The sequence below is a fragment of the Rhynchophorus ferrugineus genome, unplaced genomic scaffold (assembly GCF_030347505.1).
Source record: "Rhynchophorus ferrugineus isolate W39M unplaced genomic scaffold, kcgeb_rfMv2 rfM6, whole genome shotgun sequence".
In the NCBI taxonomy this organism is placed as follows: Eukaryota; Metazoa; Arthropoda; class Insecta; order Coleoptera; family Curculionidae; genus Rhynchophorus; species Rhynchophorus ferrugineus.
The window spans coordinates 27,081,336-27,108,139 of NW_027472585.1; the positions used below are offsets into that span (position 1 = coordinate 27,081,336).

The 26,804-nt window shown below is 30.2% G+C and overlaps 1 protein-coding gene across 1 annotated transcript in view; it reads right to left on the bottom strand.

Moving 5' to 3' along the window:
* The window catches only part of tei (irregular chiasm C-roughest protein teiresias), a 979,218-nt gene that overhangs the window by 162,188 nt on the left and 790,226 nt on the right, over window positions 1-26,804 (bottom strand). Inside the window, exons 7-9 of the mRNA XM_076406653.1 lie at window positions 25,615-25,881; window positions 23,944-24,054; window positions 3,569-3,763 (exon numbers count right to left, since the gene is read on the bottom strand). Of these exons, the coding sequence (XP_076262768.1) occupies window positions 3,569-3,763; window positions 23,944-24,054; window positions 25,615-25,881 (573 nt within the window). The remainder of the gene's footprint in view (window positions 1-3,568; window positions 3,764-23,943; window positions 24,055-25,614; window positions 25,882-26,804) is intronic.

A 26,804-nucleotide genomic window follows, 5' to 3' on the forward strand; every position in this document is an offset into this window, starting at 1 on the left:
CAGATATATTATTGTTCATGATGGAAACAGGCATGGTTTTATTCCTTTAGCTGAGCTAGTGTGTTGTCACTCGATAAATATAAATTAAATGTTTTAAATGTGTTTAAAATTTACTTTATTTTAAAAACAAACCTGAAAAAAGATACAATGAAAAAATAAGCATTTTTTACAGTAACACCTTACCTTACTTAATGGATAAACTCCATCAGATACACAGAAAAAAATGGACAGAAGGTGGGATTGTCTACAGGTGTTAGAATTACATCACATGTTGATAAGAATATACCAAGGCTTAATACTAACTGTTTTGCAGATATGGCAAATGCATCAAGGCGAATGAAGTGATTAAATTTTATGAAGGAAAATGTGCATCGCAAGTAACAGAAGAAATCCAGGAGATATTCGGAGATATTAAAATAACTCCACAGGAAACACAGAAAACAAGAACTAAATGTAAAATGGTAAATATATTCTCTAATGAATGTAAAATACATTCCTTGGATTCCTTGGATATAAAATTGTTAATTCAATATATTATGCCTCCATGAGATACTACTATATAAAAATCACGCCTATAACTCTGCCTCACAGGTGGTGTGAAAAAAGAGTTCAATATGAATATAATAAGACAGCTCTAACGTACAAATTATTGTGGCTGTTTAATTAACTGTGGTTTAAGTCCTTTAATAACATCTGCATTAGATGTACTCTAATGTTAAAATAAATTATTTTTTATAAAGTTATGTTTATTTCGTTATTTTATTTACATTAGTATTCTGTTATGTAATAGTTAAAATAAACGACAGCTTAAATGTGCTGCGGCAAAGTTGCATTATAAATTTTGATGACGTGCATTTTCTGTTTTATTGGAATGAATATATATGGCATTAGTATAAAAGTTTAAATTTAATTAGGTGACACTAAACACAATTACGTTACAATTACATCCATAAAAATCTTCTTAAAAGTGGTTTTTAATCAACGATCAGTTTGATTGGAAATAGTATAACCCTGTAAGAACTCCACGAAGGTTCTTTAAGGAACCTTGTAAGAAGTAAGTGATTTATTAAAAAAATACCCGAGGAAAGCAAAAGCACCTGGGGATAACTGACGCTGCGCCGAGCAAACGCGGTCCTAGCATAAGAGGATTTTACGGGAAACAACTTTACCTGCTCTCAGTCTGCGTCTTATGATAGTTCGCGCTGAGTGAGATCCAGCTCGAGCAAAAAAGGCATGAAACCTCTTTGTACCTAAATCGTTTTAGTTCACCTTTCATGGAACGCTTTGAAAACGCTACTTTTGTTTTTCTTTTACCGGAAATAGATAGATGGTTAATGTTAAACTACAATATTACATGAAATTTAATAATACTTCAGAAGCTTATTTTGTTGTTTAATTATGTTATTTATTTCGCTATTATTAATAAATTTTACAATGTCTTGACAAATTATAACAATTGGAAAACATAAAAATTTCTATTTGACCCAGCTTGTTTTAAAAACTGTATAAATGGTATATTAAGTTAATAAATGGAGTTTTTAGATTACACAGAGTGTCATCCGGAGTTCTATTTAATCCATTTCAAAGTAGTGGTAGTATATTTTGTGTACTTATACTATCACTTATTCAATTCCCAAAACACTTCTGGTACTAGCTGTAGTATTGGAAGAATTGCAGTCTTGTTATTTTTAGGGAAAAACTAATGACCGAATAATTTAGAGCAAACATTATGGTGATTGTTTTTCAATTTTTGAATTAATTATGATTCGGCAATTGTAATCAATTCCTTCTTATCAATTTTTATCTATGGTTGATGTGTCTTATATTACTCATGTTTTACTTATAGCAGACCAGATGAAATCAGTATATAACATTTTATAATATGTCTTTTGCACTTTAGTCCATTTTTGTAATAAAAATCAATGCTAATTATCGAGGTCATTATTTATAAAAATCGCCAATGTAAAGGTATAATCTCGGTTCAATAATTTCAAAAATGGTTCGTTGATTAATGCGTTCAAAGGCTTTGAACTACATTAAAAAATTACATAAATTAATTAACCGATAAACAAATGATTATACAAATTTATTTTATTGATTAAACAAATGAATTATTAACGAATTTGTTACATTCGATGAATAACTGATTGACTCACACAAGAAGATTTAGAACATGAAGAAAGAAGGTTGAGCCGCACGTAATATAAAGCATACATAAATTTTAGCACAACATACGAGAAAACTTGAAATTTAGACACTATTGAATAAAATGAATGATTTAGGCATGCGATTTTTATATTAGTTCAAACTTTTAGGGAATAATATGAGTAATTCAAAAATAATAATATGAAATATATTTTATCAAGTAACTTTATTTTGTATATATAAGGCTAAATGTATGCCTATTAGCAAAATAGTCCACACTTTTTATAACAAAGGGTATAAAATAATTAGAAAGTGTTGGGGATTTACAAAAATATCCCTTGTATTACAGGTTATTTTAATTGATTATAGAAAAGACTAACATAATTTAAAGTTTAATTAATTAATAATAAAGAGTGAATATTTCTAAAAATTTAAAGTATAATAAAGCACTAACTGTTATAAAAAAACTGTATGGTTGTCATAAGTATAGAACAATTAACAGAAGATAATTAACAGAAGGGAATTAACAGATGTTTTGTAAAAACAATATTTATTTTGTCCAAATAATACCGAAAATTTTTAGGTACAGTCATAGTTGGAGAAAACTAAAATTGAAAAAATCAAGGAATGTGTAATAAATAATAATGCAACTAACTATTTTCAACATAATTCCATTGTACTTCCTAGTATCTCAAGATACATGAAGCTATAGGACTGTTAATTTTTAAATAGGCCCAATTTCATGGGCAGAAGATCTCCAAACCATAACATAATGTTGTTACTGAAAACTTTTTTATATCCTCCATGAAAATTTCCATTAGTTGAAGATTATTCGATCTGATTCACGTACCCTGTTGTAGGTTTAAAACAAACTGGTCTGCTATTTTTTGAAATGAATGAAATGAAAATGAAAAGTTTTTTGTGAGGGATGTTCAAAGGAAGTTATAGTAATAATAAGAAATTACAAAATTGCTGCTCAGCACCATCTGCTAAGTAAAAATAAGAAAATTTTCTGTAGTTCTTTTGTAGAATCTATAACGTATCTATAACTAAGTCGATACTTCAACTTCTACAACAACCTGATACTTTACTAGGTGAATTTATCAGCTCCCGATTTCAAAAGTTGAAATTCATTAGCTCTATCGGCAAAATGCATAAAGTCTTTATCTGTACATGCAATTTAAGTTACGAGATGCTTCACCAAATTTAAATAACAGTTTATAACCGAACTGTTCCGCTTTAGTGGCGAAACTTGCGGTAAACTTTCCGCCAAGTTATTTACCTAGGGAGTTAGAATAATTTTAAATGGTAGTTTCTCCAAAATATGTAACGGCAATTAAATATTTAGTTTGTTTAGTGAACTTTGCTAAACTACAAGACGCTTTAAGTGTTGCGAGTAGAAAAGAGACCTATATTTACTTACCTGTTACTACCACCTGGACCGATAATGCGTTCCTAATAGCGTCCAGACGCTTTATACTTTCTTTCGATGGCGACACGCAACGGTATTCGCCGCCTTCCTGATATAAAACATTATCCAATCGCAGTTCCTGTGACGCTCCTATAGGTTCTAGCCGCCCTGTACCAGCTTCTACCCGTGTCCAACATCCGGTAGTTCCTGTAAAATATTGTAAAATCCGTTAGATAAGTTATTGAAAAGTCTACTGTATACCTTAATTATTGTTAAGTTAAGACATTGGGTTATATTTCTTTTCTATTTTTGTGTGTAATTTTAAGGATTCATTTTTAAGCTAATTTTATAGCCTTTTTGATGAAAATTATTTGTTTAAATGTAAAAACAAAACAATACAGTTTTGTCTCAGCATCTGATGATAACATTGCTTAGTCAAGATGCAATTCCAAATTTTAGTTCAAATAGTTATCTTTCATTACGGTCAATGTATTTAACTGAATTCAAATTCATAACATGTATATATTCACAAATTATTTCACTGACCAAGAAAGATGCTAAAGAACTGGTATCAGCAGAAGTTGTTTAGTGTTAAACATCTCCAAAAGTAATTATAAATAAATTCATATATAATTTGAATGAATTATCTCTGAATATTCCTCTATAGATATTTTTAATATAGACAAGTCTGTTCCTTTGACTTCAGAAATATAGAAACTAGTCAATAAACATCAAAACGACAAGGTGCTAAGTATATATGTGCTTATATTGCAAGCATACATTGTTATATATATTTAGACATTGAATAGCTGTTGATATAAACATTTTAATTTATTAATAATAGATACAACATCTCGATTGGGTTATTAATTGTACAAAATTTAACTAAAATACTAAATTATATTATATGTCAGCAAATGCCAGTATATTTACACAGTTAATTGTCTGGAGCATTCTCAACAGGTCCGTGTAATAACAATTAAATGGTGTTTGTTTTGGTGAATGAGAAAACGCATTAGATTTTCAAAGAACAATTTTACATGAATTTTCATATTAAATGTTGTTATAGAAACAAAAATTTTCAAAAATTAAAAAACTAACGCCAACATCAGCATACCTATTCTGAAAACCTAATCTAACATCTTCTGATATGAAGTTATTTATTGGAACTTTTATTTTTTTATTTAGGATTGATTGAAGGCGCTTATGGTCTACTTTTCAAATTATTTTCTCTAATGATAAGATTAACTTCATAACCAGCTAGACTATGTTACATCAAATGGAATAATTAATAATAGAAAATGTTGTTTTTCTGATTTTCAAGAATATCCCTATTTTAATATCAGTATTATGTTTATATGCAGTAATTGAAACTGATGGGAAGGTCCATAATAATTTAGATTGGTTTGGGGTTTTTATTCTACATTTTCCAATATTTGTAATTGACTTAGTCCATAGATATTATTATTAATGAGATAGATTAAAAGTAACATTCTAACATAGGTAACAGCTGACTTTCAATTGGACAGGAATATTTAAACTTCTAACTATGCGTGTTAATGTAATTAAGGAACATATTTAACATATTTAGAAATTCGACTTGCTCGTTAATATAATTTTTTCAAGTCCGTCAGATTTTTCAATGTTGCTTCGCTGCTTTGTAGATCAATTTGTCGGCTGTAGATCCGTGCTACATACCCACTTAACACATCTTTATATATCACTTCAATAACTTCAAACTTCAAGGTCTTGTTATTTTGATCCGTTCTGAGTAAATGTTATATCCATTTGGAAACACATTTATACAAGGCCTCAGCTCTCTCAAAAAAATCAAAAATGCTTTTATGGCTTTATGAAGTTATTATGAGGACTTTTTGCTATATTTTCTGGAGAAATTACAGTTTTCGTTAATTAGAGCGTATATAAGCCTAATAAAAGAATGAAATAATTGTTTAATTCTTAGTATGGTTGAAAAAACCAAACTTATTTCATTAAAACAATTTAAATGTAACTTTTAAACATATAGAATAACGTATGATACGTAGTATTTGAAGGTTATTCAATTAAAAATTTAAGGTTTGTAAACAATGGCTCCAAAGTATCTATCAGACTGAATATATTAAGTGTGTAGCAATATAATATATAACAGCAGTTGAATATCAAAATTATTTTAGAGTCATAATAAAATTTAATAAAAATTTCGCAACTTATTTAGATATTTCAGAAATATTAACAACGTAATGTTATTTCAAAAAAATTCAAAATGTTTGTCTGTATAAAAATAACAAGGCAACAAACAAAACAGCTATCGTAAATATTGTTAGGAAAATGCTGCTGATCTTTTTACTTATTCCCACATCGCCTTTCCCTATTGGAAATCCTATGTTATTTATGTTTATACGATGCATCGAACTTTCTTCTTTAAGCCGCATGTCCACCGACGGAATTTATTTTATAGACGAAATTCAATCGCTATCGACCGTCAGATATTCGAAAAGTTATATGTCGAAACCATTCGTTAAAGCTGTTGGTTAGCAGTAAGTATATAAATTATAAAATGGGAAAGGGTTTTAATCACAAAAACTATTAAAACTATTAATTTACTTAAAAAAAGGGATTTATTCGAGGAAAGAAGAGGCGATTGGTTAAACAGCAATACAAAGCGATACTGAAGGTTCTTATCCAACTCATTTCACTCGTTCACTATACAGGTAGTTTTTAAAAAGATGACTGGATAATCAAAGCTGTATTACGTAATACCCTTCTCCTAAAGAAATGACGGCGGTTTTTTAATGGATGTATGTACATGGTTTTTATTTCGTTTGGATATTTATAGTTATGATAAATATTTTATGTTAATTTAATTTTAAGTTTCGATTGTACTTTCGCTCGCCAGTTTGCCTTTGAAAATCTTCGAAATGACAATGTTTCTACCCAAATTTCCATCCAACGTTAATCAAGTTGAAAAATATTAATCTATCTACAAACGTTAACGGTATTTATTATATAATATAAATTCACTAACATATACTTTCATTTTTCATAGTGAAGGCTCTTTTTATATATTTGCGCTTGTGAAAAGAATCTAGAAAAACTTTCTTAAGTGTTCAACAGTAGTTTGAAATCATTGAGACGGTCTATTTTTCTTCGTATCGTTCTAAGTATCTTTCTAAAGTCGTTCTTCTTGTTTTTAATGAAAATCTCCCAAAAATTTCCGAAAAGCTTGTCATGTTCAGCTTGTTGTCATGGTCTCTAAATTTTAATTTGCGAAGCACTAGTTCCAAGATCTTGTAGGTTTCCTTGAGGTGTTCGGAATGACCTATGGGAATGGAAGCTTAAAAATCGTCGTTGTGAAGTAGAACTACTTAAAGGTTTCTTTTTTGAAGGCGAATCTATGAAAATATATAATTGCTTTATATTAGTAGATCTATCACATAAATGCATCTATCAAAACTTCAACATTGATGTAATAAGAAAATTCGTCGTTTTGGGCTAAGAAGAGTGTGAACCCTTTTCAGAATAACTAAATCAGGAGAAAGATGCTCCTTCCGGCGTTTGAGCCTTGAGCCAATAAACTCCGCAGCATCTTTGGGATGATTCAAGTATCTTACTTCTATTACCCTCCAGAATTTGACACGTCATCGACTTTGTTAAAACTTGGTATCTCGATAGGGTCTTTGGACACTGGTATATCTGTGCCATGAGAAATGTGACAAATAACTGATTTCAGATTGGGGTATCAAATTGATTGCTTCCATTTTCCGTTATATTCTTTCGCATCACAGAAGCAATGGTAATAATGGTCAATATGGGTTTTCTGTTCGCATCATACCATAGGTAGTATCATACCAATAAATTCCATATAGGATATTTTTCTTGCACTACAAACTTTATAAGATGCACAAGGTTTATCCTGTCTCAAACATCTCCAAATTTTTGCTTTAATACCACATATTCGCCACAAATATAATAGAAATTGTCTGGCGAATTCACACACTTACGCAAAGACGACATGTCATTATATTTTAGGGCAACACATATGACTTAATGCATTATTGGGTACTCCAAACCGCGAATGGTCATGTTAAAATAGGTTTATATTGGTTGCCTTGGCTCACACAAGTCCGTATTTATTCGGATAGTAATATAATTCTAGTTTCTAAAACTGCAAAAGTCTTAATGAAAGTATCTTATATGAGTTATGACTGAAAGTTGATTTTAAAGCAATCCCGTATTCTTATAATAATAGTGAAACTAAAAGTCAAGACACAATTAACCTAGTTTTGGACTAAATTAAACTTATTTTCGTTTTCAGTATACCAAAATACATAGAAATTAGTAGGAAACACTCAAACATTTTTTTTAGTCGTAGGCTTGTGATATCAGTCGAATAAGTCATATTTTCTAGTCACTTGATATATCATGATCCTATTTCAATTCTCATATATATATATATATATATATATATATATATATATATATGCTATCGAATGTTATTTGCAAGTCTTCCCTGAATCAGCCTTCCATGTACATAAGATGGGATTGTATTCCGGGCAAATATTTGTCCTATACGGGGAATTCTTAAACTTTGCCTGTCGTATTGTTGACATTACCTTAAGGTCACAGAGAAGAGCTAAGCTGAATGGAGTTCGTTTTATTTTGTCTTGAATTTCGACAACAAATTTAAATTACTTACAAAATATAGTAACTCAAAGTATTATACTCATTCGGTCTTAACGTCATAGGAAGAATTGAGAAGTATCTATTTTAAATACTTAATTGCTGGAAAACCTAAAAATTATATTTGGTTTATTATTTTATATTTAAGGGTTTTAAGTTCGATTATTTCATGTATAATGTGGTTTTTTCCTATTTAAATAATCTCCAAAATGAGTAGAAACTAAAATGGAAAAATTAATACTATATTAATATATAATTACCACAGATGTTGGTCCTTAAACCAGTACTTAATATTGGTTGATCTTGGTAGTGTTTTTAATTTCTTGTTTATTATGTATACATTGATGAAAGATTGATTTTGATTGATTGAAGTCATATGACTGAGTAGTATGACGAAATAATATAATAATGTTAAGTTTTACTAAATTCATAAACATTAAAACAATAAAACAAATTTTGGCCCAAAATATCATTTTCAGTAGCTCTTATGATAATATGAATTGTGGAGTTATCTGAAGTCTATGCCAACAAACTGCAATCAATGGTTACCATTAAAATTATCATTACTGCACGTACAGTTGCGTAATGAGTTTTATAGAATCCTTAATTACCGATTATTATCTATCCTATTTTATACAAGCATAACACACATAGATACCATGCATTATATATTAATATAATACTGATATACCATAGAATAATCGTAACATCAAAATGTAATGTTGTGTAAACATTGACAGTATTTAATGTTATATAATTAAAACAATCGGTAAATCATATATTTGGAAATTATGATTTATTTTTATTTTATAAATTATTTTCTATATTTCGAAATAATCTCTACGATATCAAAATTATTCACTAGTTTTTTTAGATATATACACTGTATTCAGAAGAATATTATTTACTATTACATTAATAAATTCACTTACTATTTCGGAAAAGATGGCTCACGTCATACGTACAAACTAGTGACCACCCCGTGATCTAATTTAACAGCGAATCGTTAAGTAAATCATGTTTCTTTTGCAAAATAAAAATAATAAATTTTATATGCATATTTTATGAATGTTTGACTATTTAATAACCGCGAGCATAATGATGTATGAACAAACATAGTTGGTTAAAAGTATGTAGACTGAAGTGGTTGCAAGTTGCAATATCTTTCAAATTAAATATATAATTAAACAGCTGGATAAAGATAAGCCCTTTTCTGCAATTCTCATATAATTTTATGTCGTATTTTATTTTTTTCACATTATCACATAAACTCTTATAATTAAAAATTAATGTGTATGATTAAAATAGAAATATTCATAAAACACTTTTTTTGTAAAATCGTTTAAAATTTACTAGATTACTTATTTTTGATCATAGGTAAGTTAAATGGAAAATCTCAAATCATAGAATGATTGCTTCTGCTACAATCTAAAACTGATGAGTAAAGACAAACTAATTAATATTGTATAACTGGCGTTTGAAAATTCTTTGAAGTTAATACAAATAGTGAAAAATGGTAAAATAACTAAATTCAACATTCTTTTATTGCGAATGGATTCAATTAAAATTTCGTCAATCAATAGAATCACATATGTTTTTCTTTTGCGCTGAAGGTAACTGAGCAAGTTATAAAAAGGTGGGTGGGGTGAATAAGTGAAGCTTTTATAGTGATACAGAGGTACGAGAAGAATAAGATTAAAAAAGTATGGTAGTAATCTAAAAATTTGTCACTAAGTAATGACCTCATAATAACCTCAAATTTTTACAATATTTTCCAAAATATATGTAATTATTAATATATTTGAAATGACAATAAAATAATAAGTATAAATCAGTTTATTTACCTGGTTTTTTAAACTACCTTTTTTACCTACTTTTTTACCTTCGGGCGGTATTAATGTTGATTCAAATTGTCCATTAGTACTTCGAATTCTTTATAATGTTGAAAATGTGCATTCACTCTTAATGCCTACACTATGCGGCTGTTTAAGAAAACACCAATGTGCTAAGAATATATTGAAAGACATATGTGTAATATAAATATTACTATCGAAGTACTATTTGAAATAATCAACAAAACAACGAACTATCCATATTTAAAAAAAACACATTTTGTGAATGCTTCTAATTATGTTTCTAATTGATTCGCATTTTAATCGAATTAATTCATTTTTAACAAGAGTCGCAAAGATTCCGTAGAAGTCGCCAGAACCATTCCAAATATTTTAAGCTTATATATGTCAGACTTCAGCAATGTCTAGGTATTGGAGCCATAGAGAAGGATTGGTAAAATAAGGGTTCGAAAGTATATTTTACACACACATTTTAGTATATAATACTATGTTGAAAAGCACTGGAAAAACGACATTTTTTTGGGGAGTATTAGTTCAAATTTGACATTTGACAAATACTGTCAAATTTCGATGCAGCTGGTGGTAATCATGTATTAGGATATCATGTATCAGGAATTCTGTATGTGCACTGCTATTAACTGCCCTAGAAATGGATTTGCTTTATAAATGTTATGGTAACCTAGATCTGAAAGTTAAAATGGCAGTGTTATCATTTTTTAATTTAAATGAGTGTTTAAAATGCAAAATCTTATTAAATCGATGAAACATTTTGTAATATTCCTGAAGCAACCTTCATATTACACACAAATAGATAGTTTAAACATATATCGTTATTCATTGAAACAACGTATTATCTGTGTATATTACTTATTTTACTGCTAGACTTATATATATGCTTCTGTATTTTTAATGAGGAATATAAATAAATACATTAAGATGATAAAAAGGGAAATTACAAGAACGAAGCAATCCGAAAAAAGCTGTCTATGTAAATCTCGTTATTTCAGCCGTTGTATTTTCTGCTGGCATTGATGTCGGCTTATCCTATAACGATTTATCCACAGTCAAGAACCAGTATGTTTGCCAAAACTGCCAGCATCTTTAGGGTTATATTCAAATCTCGCCCCAACCGTTCTATCGCATATATAAGAATGAATAGAACCTAGCGTAAATATATTTCTTAAATGTCAAATTTCCAAACAACGTGCTCTGGTATCTATCGGATCAAAGCAACTATATTAAATTGTTAATTATATTGTTGCTAGTGATTGCCGACTAACTTACAATTTGTCTTTACAATAGCTCAAATATAGCTAATAGAAGTCCTCGGTTCTTAGTAATCTAAAAATATTTATGTATTGACACTATGCAATATCAAATGCCTGAATTTATCGACTCTGTGTCCTATTCTGGTGTTATCCAAGAGTTGCAATATTTCGATATTAACATGAGACCAGAGTCTTTCCTGTTGTCTCCTTGCAATTATTTTGATTTCCTGAGCGACAGTCGGTATCTCAAGGTCTCGGTGTAGGTAATTGTTTCTATAGCATCTGGGGCACTTACTATGCATCAGAGCACTATGTCTCGGAAAATTTGTATTATATTCACATTGATTTTCGCGGAATATCCCCGCAATTGAATTAGGTAAACCCATATATGTTTTAATATTTGCTTGTAAACTAGTAATTTATTATGAACTGATAATTGTGATTTTTTCGAATTAAGCTGTTCTTATATTAACCATTTTCCTACGTCCTTTCCAACGAAGTTTTTCATTAAGAGCCATTCCGAGATACTTAATGTTGTTGCTAGAGGGAATGACAGTATTATTTGTTGTTATTGGTAATTGTGCACTCTGATTACAGGTGAGCTGCACATATACATAATTACTTTAGTTCTCCGACAGCAAGAATAACAGTATCGTCAGATATTTGCAGTCAGTAAATAATTTGTTCCAGTACACTTCGTCTTGCTATAGTATAGCTTCTTTTATTGTAGAATAGGCTTGATCTTGTTTGTCATACTTATTATAATGTAAGCTGATGTTCAGTATGTTGTTTTGGTAACATCTATTATTCTATGTTGAATTATCAATTGTTGAATGCTTGTTCCCATATACTAAGCTGGTATGTTGATTTTATCTCTCTATAAAGAAATTATATTAAATAATATAATTTATAATAGTTTTTATTTGTCACTATAATTTTCTTCGACTAAATTACATTAATTTCAATGATCCGTCAATTTATTGACATTTAATAATCCCATTTCATTAAGTTATTTTTTGAAAATAACTTTCAACGAGAATATTTTAAGGTCCGAGAAGAGTAAGAAATAAGAAGTGGTGAATAATTCCTGATTAATAATTTAGATATTTAAACAATCAACAAGTATTTCATAGTTTTTTGCAAATGCATTTAAAGATATAATAATAATTTGCGTCAAATATTTTATCAGTTAGGAAATAACACATTTTAATTTCATTCTGATAAATTGGCGTTAACTTTGCCCAATTTTTGAATTCTAAGTCGTATCGGAGGCGAAGAACTCGGCTCAAAACATTCCTTATTTTCTTGTTTTGAATTAAGATCATGATGGAACCTTAAGGTTAATCCACGGTAATTAAATTACACAAAATATCTTTTATCTTGGTCTATTTGCTATTATTGTACCAGAATTAATTTTCGCTTAACAGTTAGCAAATACGGCACTTTTATTGGTTAAATTCTTCTGATAATGAAGTAAAAATGGCGTCGCATTTCGTTGATGACAAATAGATGGCAGTGAAAATTCAAATTAAAAAATATAGTATTTTGTTGGATATATAAGTAATTGAGTAGATGCGCCTACATATGACGTCCTCATGTATATATGGTTGCATAAGTAGATATTAAAGTTGTTTCCTGTAAATTGTAATGAGCGCTACGGCGCATACTCGAATTAAAGCCATCCGGCCAGGATGAAGATCCCGCCATCTTAATTCATTCTATGTTGGGGCTTTAACCGAGTTGTTTGTCGAAATAAATAGAGAGCGACTCAGTTGAATCCAGTCTTTTAATTGCCCGAACACCTTTACACAATCGGTTCTAACAAATCAGAAGTGGGACAAAGAACAACGCGTTCACGGTGAATTATAGTGATTATTTACAAGTAGTGTTTAGTGTGTAAACGACGTAAACAAGAATCCATTAGATGAACAAGGTAATACAAAGGAATATTATTAAAACACTATTGTTTTAGATCAATCGCCACATGGGCAGTTTGATTATTAATTAGTAATTAGTCATAAACAGGAAAATAACATAATGTAAACACATCGGTGCATATCCAAGCCACAAAATGGCGCCGAAATGGATGGAGCGTAAACAAAGGATGTAGGTATGAATTTAAAATATTTTACTTACATTGCAGCATGAAAGGGGAAATTTCCTTAAATTCTGAAAAAGAAATGGTGAATAAAAATTCGGAGTATGAATTGGTTCTATGTAATCGGCGACGCAAATTGATTCAGGGGTGGACAATGGCACAGGACCGGATCTGGTCATATAATTTTTTTTTTACAAGCGACACGAGTACGTTTTCTAGACCAACAGACGTACTTTCCATTTATTACAGGGAGTACATAAATTTGAAAATTATATTTTTCCCGATTCATCTGTTTTACCCCGAGGATTCTTATGCAAATCGATAGACATGGCAATGAGGTACACCAGCAAGTCGTCATGATGTGGAGCAGCGAACTAGCTAGACAGATATAATCATAGGTAAACGCTTACACTAGGGACATAAGTTAAAATTTTGGAATTGTAAATTTAAAAGTTGTAGTATACCCATACATTCTCCATATATAATATTATCTATGTTTATATTATGGATTGGTAACCATTCAAGTTGTATTTAAATTACATAGTGATATATCAGTTATTAGAATAATTGTTTATTGAATATATTTTCATTAACCGCAACGTTAAATTAATTGAGTAGTTTATTATTTATCCATCATAATTTATATAAAATAAGCGGCGCTTTTGTTGAATATAAATTATACATATCTATTGAGAACTGTTGTTTTCATATGGATGAAATTTTCTGAACATTGCTCAATTGACTTGATCTTTACTGGTTTCGATGTTCTACTCTTGAAACCTTCAAATGATGCGTTTTTTGTCATGGGCATGCTACCAGAAATATTCACAGTTCCAGTATTTCCTAATTGTATAGTGCCGATTAATTGTCTTTATAATCTAACTTATAGGAATAATAGGTATTTTCTTGACATTATTCCATGCCTAGGGCTTGTCAAACGGAAGATTATTATTAGAAACCTTAAATCCTCTGTATTGACAGTTTTTGTAGATATATTATCAAACAAAATCCTTTCCTTCATACTTGATAAATCATTCATATTTTGTTAAATATATTGTTTTGAATTGCTAAGTAACTCAAACTCCTTGAAATCATATTGATATGAATAATATTGATTAAAATTTTCTCAACTGTACTCAAATAAACTATTTAGCAAGTGCATTTAATATCGGACCAATATAAAAGGCTATTCCTTATTTTTAAATAAATTTACAAGTAAAATTTATTCGCAAGGTATTTAACTTTATCTAGTACTTGCCAGATATTTATTTTTCTGGGACTGTCGCATGGAGCGATTTAAGTCTGATTTAAAAAATAAGATAGAGTTTAACAAATATTACACTTTGCAATATCTGATAAATTAATCTCAGTCCTAAATAAGTAGTTATGTATCAATAGCATTAGATAGATTACCACTTACCATATTTTCTTGGAAACTATTGTATTTAGCTCAATATTAGAACGTCCAACGCCAAATTAGATGGTGATCTTACCTATAATCTACTTGATGAGTCAATTTACTACTGCTCTTATTTAACGCCAACCAGTTAATTATCTTTGTTTAAAAATGTTTCAGTTATTAAACACAAGATATACGTTTTTGTAAATAGTTATAAATTTTTATTTAGTTATTTTAGTAAATAATTAATGACTTATTAAACAATTTATTCAGCATAATGCAATACAATATAATAATGGAAGTATAAATACGTTTTCTGCGCTTTTTAACAAAAAATTAAAGTATATCTTTTAAAAGAACGGCACGTTCCTAATGGCCTATTATTTCAAGTAATAATTTCGTAACTGTTAATTCCTAGTCATACATTTTCTTGTATGTCTACATAATAGTATATAAAATCTCAAATCATAGAATGAGATTATTTATTATTATTTATTTGTTTTTATTATTATTTGAGAAGAAATATGATATTACCATATTTATTCTTTAATATTGTGGTTCGCAAGCTTCCTTGGCATAGTAGGCAAGGCGGCAGGACGGTTCTCATCCTGTTGTAATAGTCGCTGGGGTATGGATGTACTTTATGTTTATGATTGTAATTATAAATATCTTTATAGGCAAAATTGGAAAATCTCGCCAGTAACCAGGCTGGGTAAGACCGGATGTCTTCTGTGATGGTCTCTACGTTGGTCAGTGGGCAGTCAGTAGGCTTAATGCCCAAGATCGTGATTAAGAGCCCACGTTAAACTGTAGGTCCAGTCCAGATAAACCCTCGTTGGTAAAAATGAGACTTTAAAATATTTTTAATAATATTGGGTTTTAAAATTTGGCCAGTGCATTAACACTTTTTCGATACTTCGTAAAACTAAGAAATATAATATGTGAAGAAGAATAGGCTAAAGCCTCTCTGTATATTACGCGTTCCAAATTAAAGCAAACATTGAAAATAAGGTATCAATACTTTAACCATCAGGTTAAAATGTAACGACAAAATTGGCATAATACATGCAAGAAGTACAACAATAATTTTTTTCCGCACAATGACTGATCTGATTCAAAACAACTGTCTTAAAACCACTGTGTTATCCATGTGTTAATCATGCTTTGACGAATATTGAGCATGTTTCTCTAAGCCTTGCTTTGAAAGATTTCCAATATTTCTATTTTGCTATTGCTTGCTATGCCCCATAATTGAATTCCGTATATCCAGATTAGCATGATGGATTTGTATATCATCATTTTGATGACATTAATTAAATGGGATTGTCGACCCGTTAAGTAATACATTCTATGGAGTCCGTTGTCAAATTGTTTCCTTTTGGTCCTGATATGTTCGTGCCAAGTTAACCTTCGATCTAAGGCGTATCAAGTAATCCAAGTATTTTACAAGTTTCTCTTGCGGGATGTTTTTATTGTACAATTTTATAGACGGGTAGGTTTTCCTTCTAAGAGTATTAGTAAAATGAGTGGACTTGATTTTGTTTGCCTTTATTCTCCTCTATTCCGGCAACAACGGATAATCCAATTAATATATAAATTAATATAATTAATCATTCAATAAATAAAATAGTGTTTAGATAAAACATATAATGAGAGGTGTACAGATAAATTGTCATCACGGTATTCAAGTTTTGACTTAAATAAAATAATGAAATAATCATTTGCAGAGTCTATGTATAAGACGATATGTATGTATAAGATAAAATTAAATTTAGAACTAACGGCAGTTTCCTTTGAGGAAAAAAATTAATTTTGGTATATTTTGTGGTAAATAAAAACTGTCGAATGAATTACTTAAGCCATATATATGATGGCAATACATGTTGCCTTTAGTTAAAATATGGGCGACTGACATATACTCCACAGTTTGTATATAGAGATCTCACAAATCCATCCATAAGATGGAATGAGTAATTTAACACGGTTAATATGGATAGTAGGAGCAAAGAAGTCCTTTTTGATGCACCAAATCATCAACTAAACCAATCTACGCAGATAAAGACGATGCAGTTTTGTCTGGAGGTAGAAATATTATACAAATCAAGAAGTTGCATTACTAATTGAGGTGGCCAAAAGAAGAAGATCAATGGACTAGCTTTTAGCTACTGGCTAATTAACTAATTAACTTTTTAAGCTTTAAGGTCCTTCTACATTGCGAATATGTAAACAGACCGAATATTAGAAGCAGATGGCCGTTTTAAGAGCCTATTTCGGAAGCTATAACGATCGCTATGGTGATCCATCTGTATAGATTCATAATTTATTTGCTCTGACATAATTTAAAAGTATAGCTTCTGAAATGTCAAAAAGCTCATATTTTGTTTATTATAGGATGGCAATTGTCCAATTTATATTAATACGAGAAAGTGCAAGATGGCTCAGATATGAAACATATTGAACCATGAATGATAGGAGGAAGATCACTTTTTATGAATAGCATAGCTATAAAATGATTTCTTCTTCTCGTTAACTCTAGATATTTAACACAGACTCTGCAAATGATTATTTGAGTCAAAACTTGAATCCCGTGATGATCTGTACACCTATCATTATATGTTTAAGAAGTTATTAGAAATGCAATTACAAAGTAAATTTAACAAATTACTTTACCTTATCAAATTATATATATTTATTTATATTGGTAAAGTTACGAAATACATTTAAATAATCACACCTGTTTGAATGACATAACTTCTAAGAAACCACGTCCAATTTCAAATCAAATTTGACCGAATTTGCATCGGCTTGAAGCGTCTTTCGGTTATTTTCCTTCCTCATTAGAATTTAAATCGTTACCTCTCTTAGCATAACAAAGGGATTTAAACTTTTTTCTCCTTCAATTCGCCATATCTCGGACGGGGACTGAACGGTGCATAATAATTCGTCTTGATTGGACTTTTTCTCAGTTTTCTTCAACTTTTTCTTTAATTGCCCCCAATTAGGATTCGGGCACCTTAATTACTGAAAATTAATTTCCGATGGCTGTTCCTGAACGATTTTTAACTAGAGAATTTTTAAATTTCACTTTAATGGGAAATATTTATTAATGATTGGACTTTCTTTCTGGGCCGTATCGATTTTCGCAGGCATTAAAAAATAAAACATTCTGTTGAATATTAACTAGATCGAACTTTTTAAACAGCAAAACTGAATAAAATACTTACTTTATAATTTTTTTTTAAATTATATATATGCTTGTTAAACATACAATAGGTGGCAAAATTATGTAGGGACAGTACTCGTATTTATGTAATTTATAGTTTATTATATTTGTTTGAATAATTTATGTTGTTTATAAAAGGTTATTTTATTTTAAACAGGTATTGACATCATTATTTTTGTGAAGTGGTAACAGAGTATATATGCGTCATTTTTAAATTGTGTGATGTTTCTTCTCATTCGGTCACTCATTCGTTAAAATGCGCGCTTTACGGCATTGTTGTTGTATTGTCTAAATATTATAATTTCATTACTTTTAACCGACTTTTGTGGATAAAACAATCGAAAGGTAATGGCCCGTATAATAATACTCTTGCTATGTTTCGTCTACGAATTTACATTTTATTAAAGGTTCGATTAACAAAATAGTTTATTAATATTACCAAAAATTTTCTACTTTTCAGGATTGGTAAGGTTTTGGATACGATTGCAAGAAAATGTAGAGAAATTTAAATATTGTTACTGCATTTCAGACATTCCCAGAAAGAGATAGCAGTTGCTGCTGGAATTTCAAAATCTGTTGTCAATAGATTTAAAATTATAATTGATAATAAAAAGCCTATTGAGGCAAATCGTTTGGCAAATCTGAAAAAAAAAGAACAACCACATCTTGTAACGATCGAAAAACCAGAAATCTGCGTTGAAATACTACTATAATATATAATAAATACACTATAATAACAGTGCGGATGCAGTTGGTTGAAGAGAATCTAATAGGATGGCGGCTTTCAGAGTTTCAGACTAGAGTCGAATAAGTATCACTTTTTTGAACAATACAATTGATCAATAAAATTTTCCAATTTGATTAATTTACAGGTGTGCTTTCCTGAAGGAGGATTCCAAATTTCGATCGACAAAAGTTCTTTCAGAAAATAACGCCCTGGTGAACAAATCCACGCCAATTGCCTTGTAGAGAGGGTTAAAAATCTGGTTAGTATCATGGTCTGTTATCTCAGCCAAAGGCTTATACATTCTAGAAGGGATAATGAGGCAAGACCAATACACGTGAGTTTTAGAAACCTGTGTTACTGCCGCAGATCAATGAATTTTTCACTGGCAGATGACAGAGAGCATGTCTGAGTCATATAAGCTCTTATTGCAGCAAAGGGCGGCATCACGAAATATTAAAATTACTTTTATTATTTTTTAAAAATACTAAAATTACTAAAGCAAAGATTATAAAACTGTTTTGTAGATTGTACTTGTAATTTTTATGATCCCAATAGATTATATATATATATATATATATATATATATATATATATATATATATATATATATATATATATAATATATAAGAAATCCACAACCAGTAATATTTTACGGAAATCTAATTAGAGTAGGAAATTAAATAATCTAGTAATCTAGTAAGTAGGAAATTAATAATATGTATTAAACCAGTTTTGTTTCAGTTTGTAATATTAATGAAAACTGTTTTAGTCTCACAAAAGAGTGACATATAGAAAGTGTCACAAATTCGGGTGAGTAAAAAGACGACTGTGTGAATGATGTGGTTGTTATAGTGAAAATGAATCGGCTGTGGCTAATTGTGGTGAGTGATGAGATTCAATATTAGTTCGATACTACGAACTGAAGTTTCACCATGGGTGTTGGTCAGGTAGTTTGTAAATGTTTCTTAATCAATTAACAATTAGTCAATTTATATTAATTCTTGCAAGATTATGAAACGCTTTGTCTACCTAGTTATTTCCAAGCTGATCCAATTTTGAAAAAAAAAACTAGAAATTATTTCCCTTTGTGCAGTGGAAAAAGAAGTTTTAGAGAGGGATATTTTGGGTGTCTTTGTCTTGCAGTGTTTAATTTACTGGTTGGAATAGGGATTGTGGTAGGAAACTTAAAGGATGGGTCAAGGGAATTTATTAATTTCTGGTCGAGATGTCTCGGGAAAAGCATGAAAACCTCAAATTACCAACTGATATACTGTTGCAAATTGTATAATATGACAATAGAGCTTCAGAGCGGGAATGAATAAAATTAAGCTGTTAGTAATAGCAGTAGTTTGTTAAAGTCCAATGGAACCATTGTATATCGATATATTTGGTTGTTTATGACATACTATTATACATTCAGTATTATCCCCAACATTTTATTTAGGAACACTTTCTTTTCTTTCTTCTCGAACTAAGATTTTCTATCTTAGTTCGAGAAAATGAGACCATACTTTCAAACTATATAGAAAAATAGGCAGGCGGATATCTATATGGAATTGAAACAAATGAAAGCGGGAATGTTGTAGAGTAGTGTATTGGGCCCGTTTTTACCTTATGTAGAGCAGTGATATTCCTGAGTTGCAGGTTAAATAATTTTATTGGTGATGCCGCCTCAATGACTGTAAGTAAACATCACGAGAGAGCAGCAATGATATTTTAAATGTCAGTAAAAAAAATACAATTGCACCAAGCAATGTAGAATCAGTTTGAATGAAACTAGAAGACCCAACGTTAATTTTACAAATATGAAAAATTGCGAGATTCTTCTCAGGATGATTAATATCCAAATACCATATGCTAATAATGTAGAATATTTAGATATGACATTGGAAGTAAAAAAAATAACAACTGAACATAAAATTGATTGGATATTTAACCGCATATTACTAACGTAATATCAGATTCGTAATCCCCTACATATAGCATCCAAATATGGAACTGTACTAAACTTAATCTGGACATAAAACAGCAATTCAGAATGAAGTATTGAGAAGTGCTGTTAATTTCCCGTGGTACTTCGTATGGTTAACTTTGTGATATTTTACATGTCAATGTCAATGTAAACAAGTTGATGCTACCTAAGAGATTTTAATGTAAAATTATTTAGTTTATTTAGTAACTTAAGATTGCATAATATCAGTGGTTCAACAAATATTGTTCAAATTGTAATTAATATAATAGTGATATCAATGAGATAGTATTCAATAATAAAAACAAACAGAAAAAGAAACGCCCTATTTTGTGATAGATAAGGATTTGGCTTGATCTACATATGACAGGGAACAGAGCTCTAAATAAACCCCAACCCTTCCCAATGCCTTCCATCTGACCATCTTAGAATTATCTGAGTTATGTAACTTTTTGTAGCCACGGAAAAGAGGTTAATTTAACACTAATCCGGTTTTTAATTATTGACATTATTAATTAAATTGAATTTCAATATATTTGAATATATTCGATGTTGCAAATATAGTATAAACCATTATAATGAGTGTGAATTTTATTATATGAATTGTTTAACGTAGGATTCAACTCGGAGTTTTTCGAATCCTTGTGCTGCTGACTAACCAGTGTCCTAGGACCAAGTCTAACATCCAAAAAGACCATCGATCTTACTCAACCATACTGATATTATTCATGTGATTAAAAAATAACAACCATAAAATACACTGAGTATTCGAACCCACGAATTATCTGTGGAGTCTGTTCAGTGGAGAACAGAAAAAGAAGGTGAAATAGAACTAATTTAATTAATATTTGAAGCGTGTTTTATATACAATTTGAAAGCTGTGACAATACTACATTTTTTCATCCTTTTTTTATAAATATTGTTCACCAATGAAGAGGTGTTCTTCACGCTTCAATTTCAATATTTCCTAGATTTAAACAGAGAGCTAATTGCTCTTTTATTGAATTTTTGACTTGTTACCTGTTTGAACAATTTGTGTTGAAACTTAGCATATAATTTTATGGTAACGAAAACAAAATATTAATAAAATTAATAATATAACAATTGTTAAATCCTATCTAATGCGGGTATACGTATTGAGGATCTATAGAGGTAATTCGCTAAAGTTTCAAGTAGGATAACAACGGTTCCGGAGGTGCCATTCAAGAACAGCGACCGCTGTAATACACGACAGGTAACTTTTGACAATGTGTTTGCGAAATCGAGTTAGCAGTTTAGACACGAAACTGCCGTCCCAGCCGGCTAATGTAGATTGATTAGACAAATATTACTGTAACAATTTCGCCTCGAAAACAATTTTGAGTCCATAATCGAGCAAACAACGGATAATTCGTTACAACTCCGATAATTTTGAATAAATTGTCAACGATATTGATTAAAATACATATACACATATACTAATTTATTTAATACATATTGTCATTCAGTAAGAAAAATATTATATAAATATATTATATTATAAAAGAGTGTTATTTTTTGAAATTGTACTTTTAATTGATTCATAAAGTACATTAATTTTCCATTATCATTGTGCATAAATGTAAGTGAATTTTGTCGATGTGACGTTGAATAATGTGCAGGTTGTATAAGATTGGCATACAACAAATTTTGGCAGTGATTCAAATAACTTCAGAGAAATAAATCAGTGGTATTAAACAATATTTATAAGTTTGCTAATTGAAATCAGACACGACCAGTAATGCAGGAGTTGAACTGTTATGTTCTCTATTTTGCTATATATATTAATATCAACTAAGAGAGGAAGAGATTGGTTATCAAATAATTAAGGTCCAATGATGATTGGACACCAAAATATAGAGCAAGCAGTTATTTCATCAAAATCTACGTGCTACAAACGTAAATCTTGGGTAAATTTGGTAAACCCTTTGTAATGCGATAAAATATTTTAAGCAATCGACATAGTTTTAAGGGAATATCATATTAAAACTAGGTTGAAAGCTTAAAATATTTTCTGTAAATTTGAAAAAATCGGCTATTTTATGTTTTCAAAGCTTAACCCTTCAATTATTTGCTCTTGGATTTGGGGATTATAGGCCCCAAATAGGCCTGTTAGCAGTTGCTCTCCACTCAGATGACGATCGTTTTGATTCCCGAATGAAATGAATCCATGTTTCATCTTGTCACATATTGATGCAAAAATTTCGGTTTGATACGTCTAAGCATGACCAAATACTACTCAGAATCATCAACACGTTCTTGTTTTTGGTCAACAAAGAGCAATCGCGGCACCCGCTTTGAACAGTTCTTTCTCATACTCAAATGCTCAGGCAATATGAAACCAATACGTTCTTTTGACATCTTTACGATATTAGCTAACTTAGCAACTTCAACTGTTCGACCATTCAAAACGATTTCGTGGATTTTTCGATGATTTCTGGTATTACCACCCCATTTGGACGTCCACTGCGTTCTGCATCATCGGTGTCTCCACGACCACGTTTGAATTCAGGAAACCAACGTTTTATTGCTGTTTCTGATGGAGCGTTGTGCATCGCCATTGCTTTGCTTCAACGGTATTTTTTCTCATGAAGAAGCAATGTAAAATTAAAACATGAAATTGTTTTTTTACACTGGTTTGAAAGTAAAAAAAATAGTGTCACTATTAATTTAATTATTAATTAAGTTTAAACGTTTTTTCTCAAAACTACTTATTTGAGATGGTTGACTTGATATATTAAGTTCTACTGAAACTATTTAATTGAAATTTGGTGTGAGCCTTGTCTTCTATTGCATAAAATTGTAATTTATAATGTATCTATAACAAAATATAATTTTTACTATTTTAAAAAACTTCGGTAATGTTAAAAAAATTAAAAATATGATTCTCACTTTTATGTGATAAATAAATTTCTCATTTTTAAGCAATATAGCGAACAAATTGTTTGGCTTCTAGTTTTGAAAAAATCGATATTTTTAAATTTTAGGCTAGACGAATTTTAATTCATTTGTATAGAACATGTTGTAAATTTAAATACGTAACTACTTTATTGTTGATATTCAACATTTTTCAAAATTCAGGCTTTATTATTTAACTATAAACGTATATGATATAAGAACTATTTAAACCATGTTTACTATATATTACATACCGGGTGGGCAAGCTAGTTGAACGGCTCCACCTAAAGATACTTCAACTTGTCTTCCGGTAGAACTAAGCTCCCCTATGTCGAAGTCAGGTTCCTGGGTAACTTCCATATCATCTAGAAAATATCGAAATATATGAATATGCAAACATATGTTCGAATAAACATACCCAATAATATATAAATTGAAAATAATAAATAAACCAATATTAGATGTAGTGATTTTGAGATTTTATTAATTTAATATCATACACTTATTCAAGAGGAATAAGATAGGTGTTCATCCACCATGATACTCCATCAAGATACTTACGTATTTTGAATAAAGGAGGGTCGATGTGATGTGTCGATGATGATGTCGAAGTATCATATTTTTTTCATATTTGGGTAATATAGAGTGTGGCCAAAATAATATGAACAACCTCTAACATATAAACAATATTTACTAATTAACAAGGTGTTGAATCACCATTTGCTTTTAAAACAAATAAGTAAAATATTAACAGACACAGACTTTCAGCTGTGCTGCTCTTCTTTCAGTATGAGGGAACAAAAAGACAGAAACTTTAAATCTTATTATGTCTTATTTAAATTGATAGCACTAAAGAAATATAAAAAAGGGAAAAAGCACTATTAGATAATTTTGATTATATTTGCTGGGAGATATTTTGTGTTTTCAATTCGACTGCAGCTATTTTTATATCCACATTTAATTATTATTTATTTATATACATTATACATTTTACATTATATATATATATATATATATATATATATATATATATATATATATATATATATATATGTATATTAGTAAATGGTTTTGAAAAATTACATTTTGGTTTTATTTCAGATTTAATTGGTCAGTAAAATGTGACGTCAGAGGTTAGTCACGTGATGCGTATGAAATCGTCGACCAATGAAATGGCCTCCTAACAAAATATTTTCAATACAGGTGCCTGTAATGGTAATTTAAACTAACCAATGAAATTGAGCGAAATGACATTCTCAGTGCCTTCCAAATGAGATCACCCGAAACAATTCTGAAATTATTTGTATTAAGTTAACACTCTATATATTACTCTATGATTTATAGCTTTGAAGTTTAACGTTAGTAGAATAAAATGCCACGTGTCCAATCATAACACTGCATACTTAAACCTGGCGACATCTGTCAGAAGAGCCGATAATGATTTTCTGGTACACGTGGCATTTATTTAATATTTCGTTAAATGTCTTTTTTTAATGTGGTTGAAATAAGTGGTATTAAAATTTTTGTCCAGTAGTTACCAACAAATTAGAGTTACAGTCGCAATAACTTATTTACTACAAATTTAAAATACTATAAAAATTATATTGAGTTACGCTATAAAATTATTTTTATTACATAAAGTGATAGAAAGTAGAACATATTAAATGGTATCTATTTCGGTATTCTTTTTCATTTTTAACTCCGACCATTCATTGTCCTTTTATAATTATATGGAGTGTTTCATAGGGAGTACATCCATCAAGCATTTATAATTTTTGGTCTGAACCCTTAGATTTGGACTTTAAGAATAATATGAATGTCACTATAAAAGTGTCACTGTTTAATTTAAGTGAAGAAAGAAAACCTAAGTAGAAGTACCTTTTTTTATTAGTTGACAATACTCTTCCTAATTTCCCGATACTTACGAACATTAAGAAAGTATCCGATACTGCTGAATCTGCCAAGCATATGACGGGCAATGCACTTATACCATCCGCTATGCTCCCTTCGTATTTCCGTGAAATTCAGAAAACCTTCGGGGGTCTGTTGCACCGGTGGGTCCGCATCGTCTTTCTGCCAAATGGGTTTGGCCTTGGGATTAGAATCCACGTCGCATTTCAACGACACCGGCATTCCTTCTCTGATGGGAAATCCGAAACCCGGCTCCCTTGATATGGCGAAAGAAGGGGTATCTGTAACAAAAATTAAACTGACACCGAGTACTCAACTGAAAAGAAAATAAGACCCGTTTACGTAGCAGGATCATCAATCACTCAGTCACGCCTAATGGCAAAATGAATAATCTAAATCGAATTTCAATTAATACTGAGCCATAGACGTCACGATAATCTTCCGAAAAAAAGGGGGATAATTGGGACGCGCGGGACGATTCTTTTCTTGACGAAATTCGATTTCCCTTCTTAGCTCGAGGATTTACTGATTGTTAATAAATATTTAAAGAGCTCGCTCCTTTTGCTGAAACGAATTTTCTGGTCGAGATTCGAAAGCGCCATGTATCAGGAATCCCGCTGGAGCTTCAAAAGGATCCGTCAGCTTTAGTGTGTTTAGAAGGACTAAATATTTAAATACTCTTTAATGTGTTGTCGTGCTTAATAGTTAATAGGAACGAAGTGAGTTTAGTTGAAGCAAAATTTAGGAAAACGTTTTAGTTGAGTATGACGGCGACAAAAAACCTATTAACTGTGTATTAGCAAGGCAATCTTGACCTTATAATTGTGTTTACCGAGAATAATTTATTCAAAACAAGTGGTTTTAATTTATTATTCGAATATTTGAATAGTGTTTATCTATTAAGCAGGGCAGTTAGGCGTGTGGGGTTATACTTTCCATTTTAAGATAAAAATATTAGTAAAAAACGATTCATTGTACGTGATGGACCGGTGATAAATTCACTTTGTCGCGTATCGAATAGTTAAAAGGTCTCTTTTTTTATTTATTAGACCTCTTTCCGTACATCTATCGGCAAAAGTTTGCCTCTATTTTTGAGGATAGCGAGGAAACCTGGAGAGGGTAAAATTTGGGGCGATTAAAGCTTATATTAAGGAAGAATATTTAGGCTAAAACTTTTTGTAGAACACATATTTTTGTACACACA